The 13,768-nt window shown below is 48.4% G+C and overlaps 1 protein-coding gene across 1 annotated transcript in view; it reads right to left on the bottom strand.

The window, feature by feature from the left end:
- The window catches only part of LOC309974609 (ATP-binding cassette sub-family C member 4-like), a gene marked incomplete at its 5' end in the record, with an annotated part of 124,403 nt that overhangs the window by 94,377 nt on the left and 16,258 nt on the right, over positions 1–13,768 (bottom strand). The window contains 5 exon segments of the mRNA XM_082859267.1: positions 1,052–1,105; positions 1,108–1,263; positions 4,753–4,849; positions 10,770–10,843; positions 11,084–11,188. Of these exon segments, the coding sequence (XP_082715393.1) occupies positions 1,052–1,105; positions 1,108–1,263; positions 4,753–4,849; positions 10,770–10,843; positions 11,084–11,188 (486 nt within the window).

Below are 13,768 nucleotides of genomic sequence, written 5' to 3'. Positions count from 1 at the left end.
AACCGATCACGGGCCTCAGCACACACACAACATACCTGATTCAAGTATAAATGCAGAAGCTTGTTCCAAAACAACACACTAAATGGCATGGAGCTAGTGTATCCCTCTAGATTATTTGTGTCACTCGAAGATGGAAACATAAAACGTACTTGGGGCTCAAGATACTAGCCAAATACAGTAAACTGAGTTCACACGGTGAGCTGGAGACGTGTGAGTTTGGATAGCAGGGGAGCAGCATATGATCAGAATCTACCTGGTTCCTGAATTTCAGAGAGGGATTCCTGAGTTTGGAATGTGCGGGACTAATCTAAATACTTATCAGAATCATCCAGGATCCTGGGTTTGAAAGTGAGGGTTTGGATATCGAGGAACACCTGTGTATGTTTTTAAGGGAGATCTAGTGCCTTTCTGTCTGGAGGACTTAGAATGCATTATAGAGTCACAGGAGCCAAGGATGTCCTGGGCTCTATGCTGGCCACTGGGATTGAAGGTGGATAAGATGCGGTTTGGTCTTGAATGGTAAGAAAGGAAGATGGGAACTAATTCCAAACTGTCTGCTGTGTGTCAGGTCCTTTGCACAGGCTACCTCTGGCCCATCACAGACCATCTGACAAGGGGGCAGAATAATACCATGAGTCACCTACAGTGCCAGTTAACACACAGAAAGGAGCTGATTTAATCTGGGCCACAGCAGGACTCCATGTAAGGAGGTCTTAACATTACGCCTCTAGATGCATAAAGGAAGCCAGGAGCCAGCAGAGCAAGGAGGATGTAACTATGGTAAACTGAAGAGTTCTCCTATCAGTGTGAGCCACACACACCCAGAAATTCATAGCAGTACACCCACTACTGATCTCCATAAGATTCTCCATCCTACACCCAAGGGAGAACCCCATTCAGGGAGCAATTTAATTCTACCAATTCCGTGGAATAAGGCCTTGGAAACTTAGGATCTACTTTGGGACAAAGATGTCATGAGCAGAGCAGACTGAAGGTCCATAGGTCCACCAAGAGTGGACAGACCAGGGCGTTTGCAGGATGAGAAACTCACATCTTGGTCCTCTGGAGCGGCATCTTGCAGCGAGGGTCTGGAAGACTGTTGAGAGACCAAACTGAGGACTCAGAGGTCTGATTCCTTAGAGTGGGAGTTCCTGGAACTGGAGACAGTTCAGCCTGCTCATTCACCTTCTTTAAAAGGATATCTTCAAAATCTACCCCAGATTTCGGAAATGTAGTGTAAGTCCCCTTTTGCACTATCTTGCCCTAAAAGAAAGAATTTGAGAGGAATGCATTTGCATTCGATAATACTAATCTATTCTAAATACTAATCAAGAAAAGTTAACTGGTCTTAAATTATGATTTTCCAAAGAAAATGATCCTTAGGTTTGGAATTCTGGTTGACGAATCTACTCCAACTCGAAGCAGAACTGAGCATCCTGATCTCTGCCAAACCCTGTGTTAGGTACTGGGGGATGTGAAAGAAATGTGTGCTCATGTGTTAAAAACGGAGGCCATTGACATAACTACCACGGGCGCTTCGGAATCAAAAAGCACAGAGGCTGGTGATATTATCAACACAGTCTGTTTAGACAACATGGAAATTGAAAGAAGCCTCATGTGACAAGCAGGATTTAAAAAAACAGTCAATTGGGAAGGATATTCCAGGAAAGAAACTTAAGACTGACCCAGAGGTGGGCACGAGCGCACGTGCATAGGTAAGGGTCACTCATCAGATCTTCGCTGACACTTGTCATAGTATCACGGGCCCCACTGAGACGAGCGATGTGGGAACCAGCCCTGGATGGAGAACCCACGAGCTGCGTCTACATGGTCTTCACAACTGCCCCACAAACACAGGAAATTTCCAACTGAAAATTCAATATTCCAGCTGATGAAACAGCTCATAAACAAGGAGGCCATGAGACCGGGATGGCTCTAATGCCTTGGCAGCCCGTGCCAGCAAACCAAAACCTAAGCCAGAATCGATCACACCCCATCACAAGCAGCCAACCAGGCTTCCCCACATCAGGCAGCTGCTTACGCTACAGCCGATCTCATCGTTTTCTTTGAACACGTGTGACACATCATTGCAGTTTCCCTCCCTTACGAAGTTATATAAAATAATGTGCAGATGTTTTCACTATTTTCTGACCCCATGAAACAAGACTCAGCTGATTCACTCAGTAGCAAACAAAATATTGGGCAAAACCCCAGGATGAAAAACTAATTAAAGTAGGGTATGTCTGGTTAAGACAGGTCAGGTAAAGAAGGTGGCCCACGACCCCAGCTGGTACCCCTCTCGTTCTATCCCCTGAGGTGGTCCACTAGGAGAAGCCCAGTGAAGCCTCTGGGTACCACCTGACACTGCAGAATTAGAAAATTATTCGTGATACACTGTTTCTTGTTCCACTTGGGAGGCAAAATTCATACACCTTATTTGATGAAATTATCACTTTCCACTTAGTATCTGTAAGATGCAAAAGAAAACAACTAATGGTACAAAGACAGCAATTTTACTGGGCAGCCAATCACTGATAATTCTGAGGGGACGAGAGAGCAGTCATCCCCTCTCTGCTGTGAGAGAGGGACCAGACAAACAGTAAGGATGGACCCCAACCCACCCAGGGGTGCTCACCAGTGGACAAATGGTTGTTCTGATAGTAGTAAAATTGAGGGTAGTGTCCTCAAAAGAAGCAATAAGGGGTCCCTAAAACATCCAGGGACTGGCTGAATAGGTTATTCTGCCCACTGATTCGTGCTCATAATAGTGCCAATGCTGGGGTTTTATACACTAGTATCACCCCCTCTGTGCGTGAAATCCACTGCTCTCCAGTTTGAGAGATGAGCCCCCCATTCCTGGAGGAGTAGAGGAGAGCTGACCATGGAACTGCTACTACAGAGGTAGAGGTTCTGCATTTTAATTCAATATCTTACTTGGAGCAGAAATTCATCTGATGAGTCAGGAAGTTTACCAAGGGCCTGCTGGAACAGACGGTGGTTAAGGATGGAGGTGCTCAGGCACAGAGGCACACAAGCCGAGGAGTAAAGCATCAAACCACCACCAAGTCTGAAAAATTCTCACTAATCTCCAGTCCACCCCTAACCATGCTAGGAGCTGCGGGTTGAACGGTGGCCCCCCTCCAAAATAAAGATACGTTCAAGCTATAAACACGACACCTGTAAAGGACCTTATTTGGAAACAGGGTCTTTGCAGATGTAATCAAGTTAAGATGAGGTCATACTGAGTAGGGTGGCCCTAAATCCAATATGACTGATGTCCTTATGAGAAGAGCAGAGACTCAGACAGACACGGGGACAATGGCCACGTGACATCAGAGGCAGAGACTAGAGTCCTGCAGCTGTAAGCCAAGGAACCACAAGGAAGGCCGGTGAACCCCAGAAGCTGGAAGGGAGGATTCTCCCCTAGAGCCTCCAGGGAGCGCACGGCCCTGCCAGCACCTTGATTTGGGACCTGGAGCCTCCACAGCAGTGAGATGATACATTTCTGTTGCTTTAAGCCGCCCAGTTTGCAGTACTTTGTTATGGCAGCTCCTGAAACTGACACACTAGCCTGAGCCCACACCTCTGTCTTCTCAACTGTACTGAGACTTCTAACAGTTTTGCTGTCGCCCCTCCAGTGAACATCAGAGGAATCTTTTTTTTTTTTTTTTTTTCTGTACGCGGGCCTCTCACTGCTGTGGCCTCTCCCGTTGCGGAGCACAGGCTCCGGACGCGCAGGCTCAGCGGCCATGGCTCACGGGCCCAGCCGCTCCGCAGCATGTGGGATCTTCCCGGACTGGGGCACGAACCCGTGTCCCCTGCATCGGCAGGCAGACTCTCCACCACTGCGCCACCAGGGAAGCCCCAGAGGAATCTTTTAAATCTCACGTCAGACCACGTCACTCCCCTGCTCTGGACCATCCAGTGGCTTCCATCCCACTTCCTGGCCCGCCACCCACTGCTCAGAGACCAGCGGCCTCCACGGCCCCCTGCTCCCTCTCCTCAGACACGCTGGCCTTCCTGCCATTCCTCCACCTGCCAGCTCAGCTCCTTCCTTAGGACCCCCCTCCCCGAGGTGCCTGGATGGCCCGCACCTTCGTGTCACTCAGGCCCGAGAGGCACCAGCTCCCCAGAGAGTCAGGATATCAGCCCCACCCCCTCTCTCTTTCATCACATCTGTCCCCATAAGAACAGAAGCCCCACGAAGGCAGGGCCTTGTCCTACCGCCGCACAGGCTCTCACGGGTGTGGGGCAGTGAGACCAGCAACTGGCTACAGCAGCAGCGTGGGCGTCTCTGACTGGGGTGCTCACCTCCCTTCGGGTGTTAATGGAAGGTACTCTTCAGGCAAAGCAAGCATGACAATCACATGGATACAAACAGGTCTTAGTGTCTCTAATTTCCAAATACTAATACTCTGACTTAAGTTGTGGAAAGGGGACACAAACAGTTCTAAATAAAATAGCATCGTTACCCTTAATAAATTTCACTACAACAGTGATAATTCAGTAACTCTGCAGCAGCACTTTCATATACGTTAGGGTGTATGTGGCCTAGGGTGTAACAGTGACATTTCTACAGGTCTTCGGATTCATCCTCAAAGGCGTGAATACCAGCTCTGAGAAGAAGGGGGCATAAAACTGAGGGAGAAGAGGCTGTTTACCATGAACTCAAGGAGAGTGACCTGCTGGGAGGCGTGGCCTTCCACACACCTGAGTGCCAGCAAGTTCCACAGGCTTCTAGAAGCTACTTACATCTTTCAATACCAGAATCTGACTTGCAGCTTTTAGGTACTGCGACTGACGTGTCACTAGGATTGCGATCTTCTCGTGCAGGGCTTGGCGAACACACCTACAAATGTAAAAGGTACAGCGTGCAAAAGCACGTTAGTGGGGTGCTCCAAGCTGAAAACCTGTATTTAGAAACATAATGAGACAAAGACAACATAGCAGTCAAAGATGTGTAGTTTAAATACCAGTATAAACAATACAAACTAAATATAAGCCAATGATTCTGACTAGGCCTCAAATTCATTCAGCAGCAAACTTGAATCTAGCTCTGCTAAAAAATTCTAAAAAGCCGTCCAGTGAAAGAGGCACCGACAGCTGAGGTTTTTTTCTTTCAAAGACTCAGCTTAACAATTATTTACATGTTTCATAATGAAAAACAATTGAGCAATACTGAGATTCCAAAACTTGACTGAACCAAAACACTATTTTATCACCTTGTGGGAATGGGAGAAGACGGATTTGTGTCATATAAAAATGGGTACATTTTTCTTAGTTTTCTGATTATTTATGACATATAATGTACATATTAACAACAAAAAAATGAACAGATTCTTGGTAACCTTTGCCAGAGTGCATTTTCTAGACACTTCTTCCCAGATAATATTAGATAGAAAATGAATGCTAGCGTGGCCTCCGCCAGTCTCTACGACACTCCCAGTCCCGTCCAGGAAGCAAATCCTTTTTCATTAGGACTGAACACCTTCCAAATATGAAAATGAAAGAACAGAATCCAAACGGCACAAATCACAGTGGAAATTATCCAACAGCTCAAAGACACAGCAATTCTCTATAGCCAAGACCCCTGTGTGGTCAGGCCCCCCGAGATGGCTGTTCCCTTGCTCTCTGTACATCCCCTGCTCGCTCAGTGCCTGCATCACCTACACCCCAATCACACGACTGACCTTCCTACACACTTGCCCCAGGCCCCAGCTAATGACTGTTCTAGCTTTAGATCAGGACGCTCCACTATGCTTACCAGAGGGGCAGTGAGGGGTGTGCTCCTCCCCTGGTTCCCATGGTAACCGACGAGCCAGCCTGAGGTCAATTCCCCTGTAACTGGTCATCTTCCCTCTCCCCCGCCTCCCCGCCAGGAACCCAGACTGCTGCCATGTCCACCACACATGGTGGGGTGTCCCTCCAGGACCCTGCTTCAGACATGGAAGCTCACCGTGGCCACTGAACCATCCGTGTCTCCGTCGCTGACTCCGGGCTCTTTCTTAGGTCTAAGCTGGGCAAACACAGGCCTTGCAGGCTGCGGGGTGCAGCCCAACAAACACCCTCGGTATCCAACCTTACGTGTGTGTTTACAGTAACCCCCCAGACTGCTCCACGTTTTAAATGCAGACCCCTAGGGACTCAGCCCCAGGCTCATCATCACCTTTTGACATGTCTTAGTTCAGATTTTGTACTAAATTTCTTGACCAAGCAAACACCTTTTCAGACTTAGCACTAAAGCTTTTCATGGAACTGTTTCTCCTAAATTCAAAATTATCTGTCAATAGCCACTGAAGGCAGATGTTCATCAAATCTAATGGGCTGCCATGTCCAAGACAGAGCTACCCAAAAGTTTTAGAATGTTTTCTTCCTGTAATTCCATCGCAGAAAAGGTAATATAAATAATTACAATAAAGTGATCAGTTGATGGCCACAAATTTATTCCTAATTAAGACTTTTAATCCAAATCTCTAGGAAAATAATCTATCTTCCAAGTTTTTAAGAGTAAAGATTTCCAAGACATACCATACAAAAATAATTGATTCAGGGATGAGTTCTTTAAGCATTATTCCTATATAAGGGCTGTGTTAATCCTATAATACTATATATATTCCTATATAAGGGCTGTGTTAACAGGGGGTACATCCCGTAGCAGAGTGAATCAAATAAGAATGAAAAAGAGCACCTGTCTACATTCATTCATTCGACAGGCTTTGGTGAGATACCAGGCACAGTCCTAACTGTCGAGCATACATCCACAGGTGAGGAAAGCGGACACTACTCCGCACCGTGAACAGAGGGACACACTGAACAAGTACAGAAAATGCACTGTCGGGCCGTGATGTGTGCTCTGAAGGAAAGCAAGGGGGGCTGCTGCCTTAGATGGGGGTGACACGGGAGCCTATCTGGGGAAACGTCCCTAGAAGAAGGCACAGCAGGTCCAAGGGTCCTGGGACAGAACATGCCCTGCTAAGGCGTCTTCATGCATTCACAGCTTAGAGGGTGGGGAGGACTGATGAATGGTCAAGTGCAACCCACCGAGGGCTGTGGGAAGACAGAAGGGCACAGGCTCCCCCTGAGGGAACAGGAGGGAAAGGCAGGGGCTCTGGCACAGAGGGAGCAGTATCTACAGACAGACAGGTGTGAGAAAGGGCCCGTCACAAAGCCGGCACGGCTGGAAGGCCGAGTGGGTGTGAGGGCCAGCTGGAAAGGCTGATGGGGGCAGATGGCAAAGGGGCTCGTTCTCCGTCTGAGGACCTGGATCTGCAGCCTGAACATGAGGGAGGTCTGTGAGGGGCTGGAGCAGAGAGGGCGAACTGTGTGGACAGCAGCGAGGGCATCTGATCAGGACAGGCCCGAAGAGCTGGTGACGCAGGAGCCGGGGGGGGTGGTCTGGCGACGTGGGGGTCTCTGAACCAAAACGGGATCCACAGCTGGACACAGGTGAGACTGCATCAGTTCACCTAAGGCTCTAACCTTCTGTAGGTGAGAGAATCCACTTAAGGTTTACAACGTAGAGTTGGAAAATTCACAAACCTTAACAACATTCAATATATATTCATGACTGAAGGAAACTGTCAACAGCAAGTAGAATTGCGCTTCGTTCACTTTTAATACAAAACACTCCCCATTACTGAGCTTCGACACGACCACCATCCTTCACAGCACACTGTTCCATCCAATCTTCTAACTCGAGAACATTCTCCAGGTGCTGCCGAGTGACTTCCTGAACTGCCTTCCTGCTCCCTGCCCTATGTTTTCCCAAAAAATGTGCTTCTGATTAGCAAACAACAGTCTGAACAAGGCTGCTTCTATCAAGTGTACATCCAAGGTCATTACATCCAAAAGGCTGGAAAGGACTCTATAAACACTTCCTGCGCTGGAAAAAGAACTTGGGAGAGCCTCTGTATAAGCCCACGGATCCGTGGCAATCAGAACACGTCCTCTCTCCTCCCTGTGACATGAATGCAGTGGCCAGCGGAAACCGTTCTTGGAGTGATGGAGAACTTGGGCAGACACACACAGGACTGAGTGACAGACATCTGTGAATGCAGGGCAGGGCGCTGGGAACAGGGAGGCTGAGCTACTCAAGACCCGGGAGGGTGGCAGTGGGGAACCTGTGTCACAGCACTAGTGCCTGTCACTGGACTCGTGACAAGACACAGACACTTCTCTAAGGGAAAATTCATCAAGTGACGATCAGGAGAGGGTGGGAAAGGCAGTCAGACCAGAGAGCTGGAGGCCATGCCACGTGTCGGCTGCCCTGCTCTTGTGTGCTGAAAGATTCGATGCTACCGTGCACTTTTTGTGTGTGTGTTAAGATGTATGTAACATGGAATTTACCATTTTAACTGTTTCAAGCGTACACCTCAGTGGCATTAAGTACACTCACGCTGCTGTGCAGCCATCATCACGATCCATCTGCAGAGCTCTTTCATCACCTTAACACTAAGCACAGGTACAGACTGACTCTGGTGGAACCTGCCCCCGACCCCTGCTTAGGGGACGTGGAATCCCAGCTCCTCGTATCCAGAGCTCAGGGCTGCCTCCCCCGTCTCGCTCTCACACTGCTGCTCTGCTCTGCTCAAGTCTCTCTACTTTGCTATTCTAGACCTGCTGTAAATCAATCATGTCTCCCCAAAGTCACCTGTTGACACCGTAGCTACAGTACCTTAGAATTTGGTGTCAGGGCCTTTACAGAGGTAATTGTTATTCTTAACTAGGGTGGGGGCTAATCCAATCTGACTGGTGTCCTTAGAACAAGAGACTGAGACGTAAGGACAGAGACACAGGGGTGCATGTGAAGAGAGGAAAGACCAGAGGAAAAGACAGGACACAGTGAGGAGGGTGCCAACAGAAGTCCACACCTTGATCTTGGACTTCTAGCTTCCAGAACTGTGAGAACACTAATTTCTATTGTTTAAGCTCCCCGCCCCCGCATCTGTGACAGCCTGCTATAGACAATGATGTGTCCTCAAATTTCATACACATTAAACCTAATCCCCACTGTGAAGGTACTGGAGATGGGGCAGCTGGGAGGTGAACAGGTCATGAGTGTAGAGCCTTCATGAATGGGATTAGTGCCCTCATAAAAGGGACCCACACAGCTCCCTCACCCCTTCCACCATATGAACACACAGGAATCGGGCCCTCACCAGACACCCGATCTGCCAGCACCCTGCCCTCGGGCTTCCCCAGCCTCCAGAACTGTGAGATTTCTGTTATTTATAAACCACCCAGTCTACGGTCTCCTGTGAGAGCAGCCTGGACAGACAGAGCCCTGGCAAACTAACAGAGGGACTGACAGCGAGAATTTCCAAATAGCTTCTCTTTGCTGTACGACCTGCATCCTCCAGTTGAGGACGTGCCTGCTGTCCTTCTCACAGCCTTGCCTCTTCCTACCTCTACACCTGTGCTTCTACTATTCCTTTAGCAAAAGGAACTGAATCCTATTCTCAGCCTCCACAAACCCTTCCAGCCTGCAGGCCCACAGGGCACTTCCCGCTAAGGCCAGTGCACAGGGAGCTTTCCAACTTCACCTGAAAGCCTACAGCTGCCCACTTCTACTTCCACTTAGCATTTACCATCCTATATCCAAACCTCTAAACCGCGACTCTGCTGACCTTTCCCAGGCATCTGTCTTAACAATCTCCATAGAGACAGATTCCTTAGAGGCAGAAATGAGAGCTGAACGTCTCAGTCTCCCTTATTCTGCCCCGTGTGGGTCCTTCCCCTCTCCTGGCTCACTGTTCTCCTCTGTAAACTGAGAGGTTTTGTGCAACAACATCTGTAAGGGCATGGATCTCAGTGCACACAGTAGGGCTTTAATAAGTGCAGCTGGAAGGGCTCGTTGGCTTTAACAAGGTGAACAGCAAGGTAACTAACCGTGGGGTAGATGTGGGTGGCGTTTCAGAAAAAGCAAGTTCACGAGGCTTTCGAAGAGGCCAGTCTAGACTCCACAGAGGCCTCAGTCAGCGTGTGTTGGGACACATGATACACAGAAAAGCATAGAGCTGTTCTGCTTCTGGGGTTCCGTGGCCAACCAAGAGCCACTGACAACAAATTCCGGAAACTCCAAGTGAAAGTCAGCATTTCAACCAGGTATTAGATACCGAGTTTGAAATTCAACTTAACCCTACAATGTGGGTCTAAGTATTAATTCCGGTAAGCATCCATGAAGCAATGTTAAATATCTGAGGTCATACTCTGAGGTGGAAGAAAAATCATTCTTAAATTCTAGGCTTCATTAAGTATTTCCAAACCGATACAATAATAAGCATAAACCAACAAGGCCTTTCCATGGAAGCCCTATGTCACTACTGAGAACTTGGATTCTAACATGCCTTAAACAACTGATGGAGGAAAAGGACCGGCAGCCAAGTGCCAGGCTACTGAGTCCCACTCTCTGATTTAAACACCGTACGTACGTCGCCTTTCTTACTGCTGGGGCTGGATCCACCCACAATGTGTGGCTGTCAACTACAAGCAGCAAGGGGAAATCTGCCATCTGTTCCTCTCCTCCCCAAAGCATGGACTCCACTGGCCTCCACACACTGCAAGCTCCTTCTGCATTTTCCTATCTCGACCTCATCCTCATGCAAAAGTTCTCTAGGACGGATCTGCTGTGGAGGGAAGGGAGGGGGACAGGGACACCAGGGCAGAATGAGCCGAGTCTCCTGAAGCACAAACGCCCTCCTGAGCTCTCTTCCCTGATCTCTGCGGGGCTCCTGGAAAGCAGAAATGATAGAAAACAGGAGCAAACTCACAGCTCGAACAGGTGCCTGCTCACTTCTGCATCTACTGCACTGAGCGGATCGTCCAGGAGGTAGACGTCTGCATCCTGATACACGGCTCTAGGAAACGCAGAGAGATGTCAGGAGAAGGACGCTTCAAGCTTCCCGTGTCCCATCTTTGAATCAAGATGGTGTCCAGCAAATCATTATTCATTCCAAGAGCCCATGGAAAAGGGCCAAGACCCTGCTTCACACAGGGCCCACCCGGTGAGCGGGGTCTGCGTGCTCGCTTCCACTAGGAGCCATGGAGGAGGGAGGGGCAGGAAGGCAACTGAAACGCCATTTACCTGGCGTTTCCTGGCGAGGCTGACCCGGGCTTTCTGGCCTCCACTCAGCGTGGTTCCCCGGTCTCCTATCACGGTTAGGTCTCCATCCTCCAAAAGCTGTAAATCCTACATGGAGACAGAAAAGGGGAAAAAGAGAAAGATTTCAAATGTGTTCTCCTCCTGCCATCCTAACCTTTTTTAGCATTAGTTCTTCATACAAGTATTTGATCAAAAGCAATGGGTACATTTCATAGTGACTAAACCGTAACCTTAAACATTTTAAAACACATCTCTCGGGGTTCTTCGTGTGTTTACATTCTGTAGTTTTTCACAGCATTTATGCATTAGGTCATTTTAACAGATACTTATTGAGGATCGACTATATGCCAGGCACTGTTCCGGGCACAGTGAATTCAGCCATGAGGAAACACAGTCCCTAGAGTTGCTTTCCACGGTGGGAGATGGAAAATTAACATGAGTGCAAGTACTAAGGACTAGAAGAAAAAAGAAGCCTACTTAGGGGGATAGGGAGTAAAGGAGGGAAAGTGAGTCACTACTGGGGTCGAGAAGGGCCCTGTTCAGACGGGGTTGGAGCAGATGTTCTGGAGGGTGAAGGGTCTTACACTGACCTGGAGAGGGTGCTCCGCACAGAGCAGTGAGCGAGTACAAAGGCTATGGGGCAGACGGCCAAGGTGTCCCGGGACAAGCAAGGAGGCCCGGAGAGCAGAAGCAGAGTGAGAATGAGGAGAACGAGGGCAGAGTCAGGGCAGGAGGAGCCCTGGTGTCAGCCCAGTAAAAGGGGGAGGGGAATGGGGGGCCTGACACAGTCTGAGACTTTTAAGGAATCACTTCTGCCTCTTTGTGGAGAACAGACAGTAAGGGGGGAGGGTGAGAGAGGACACCAGTTAGGAGGCCACGGCAGTAACCCAGGTGAGAGACGACGGTGGCCAGGACCAGAGTGGGAGAAGTGAGGACGGAGAGACAGGGTCACACACTCCACACACACTGGGAAGGTGGAGTCTATAAGGCCTGCGATGGGACAGGTGTAGGAGGTAAGAGAAGAGGACTGTGTTGTGTGGGGCATGAGGAAGGGGAAGAACAGGGTCTCCATTTACTGGGTTGGGGAAGATGGTGGACGCAGGTTTAGGAGACTTCGCTTGTGGACAAGCTGAGATGACCTCTTGGTGATGTCACAGTGCAGCTGGATATGCAAGTGGGAAGGTCTGTGCTAGAGGCCCAAGTGTGAGGGCTGGTGTCCCAGGCTGGTGAAGGCACAGGACTTTTTTTTAATCAAGGAATAAGTGTGTCTTAAACTGGACATCTTGCTGATCTCGGCCTCAGCTTCCCACTTTCAGAGAAGGGATAACACCTGACCTCTGTCTTCACAGTGATACTTAAGACAGACTGACAGAGTGACAGACAAGGTCTATACAAGAAATGGGAGAAGAACAGCTGGGCAGGAAAGACAAAAGTGAAGCAAACAGTGTGCTCGAGGGACACCAAGCAGATCAGCTGGACTAAGTAGGCGCCTGTCCGTGGAAGCAAGAAAAACTCAAGTTTAAGAAGGATGTGAAGGTTTGACTTGAGGATCTGGGAATCTATCAAAAGTTCTACTTGAATATTATTTAAGAAGTAAGTAGACCAATCAGAGTACCTGGGAAAAAAAGAAAAGATGACAAGAATATCCCCCAAATGACAAGATTACAACCAGATTTAAGTTACACAGTGTTATATTAGAAACCTTTACTTAGATTGCCTATAATTATCACTGGACACAACGTGGCACAGACAAGCAGAGTTTGTGGGGAGTTTGTCATCTACTAAACCCCTCAGGCATCAACCTAGGATACACAGCACTATCTTTCTGCAGATGAAGCCCTCATTTCTTTGTCTCTACTTCAGCAAATTTGGGGAGAAAGCAAGTGGCACACTGGGGCCTCCATGATAAACAAGTCGTTTGATCTCCCTAAGTCTCATTTCCCTCTTCTACAGAATGTGCTGCAGAAACAAGAGTCAGTAAACTCAAGGATGCTGTGAGAATCATCTTTATTCCTGTCCTGGACTTGAGGACAGGGGGAGGGAGAAGGGTAAGCTGGGACGTAGTGAGAGTGTGGCATGGACATATATACACTACCAAATGTAAAATGGATGGCTAGTGGGAAGCAGCCGCATAGCACAGGGAGATCAGCTCGGTGCTCTGTGACCACCTAGAGGGGTGGGACAGGGAGGGAGAGAGGGAGACGTAAGAGGGAGGCGATATGGGGATATATGTATACGTATAGCTGATTCACTTTGTTATACAGCAGAACTAACACAACATTGTAAAGCAATTATACTCCAATAAAGATGTTTAAAAAAAAAAAGAAGTGTATGAACACCCTCTGTAAGTGGAAAAAGGACATGAATTGATTATAACTTGCTATTGGTGACTTATCCCTATTTTCTCATCAAACCAACAGTGGGACCCCATTCACAGTGTGAATCACAACAGGGAAATCACATGACCCTAAGAAGAAGAGAAATACCATCTCCATCATAACCCTCCCTGACAGCCAGAAAGACACACTGGCACACACAGGTCCCCTGCACCCTCACTGGGTTGCATCAAATGAAAGGGAGCAATTGCTCTGTCGTGAAAATTCATCATTATTTTACATTATTTCTTTGTTAGGCTCAGAAGTTTATACCATCTCTTGCTTTTGGTTT

This window comes from Leucopleurus acutus, assembly GCF_964270905.1.
Source record: "Leucopleurus acutus genome assembly, chromosome: 18".
NCBI classification, from domain to species: Eukaryota; Metazoa; Chordata; class Mammalia; order Artiodactyla; family Delphinidae; genus Leucopleurus; species Leucopleurus acutus.
The sequence above is the reverse complement of the archived record's forward strand: the minus strand, read 5'-3'. Positions and strand labels throughout refer to the sequence as shown.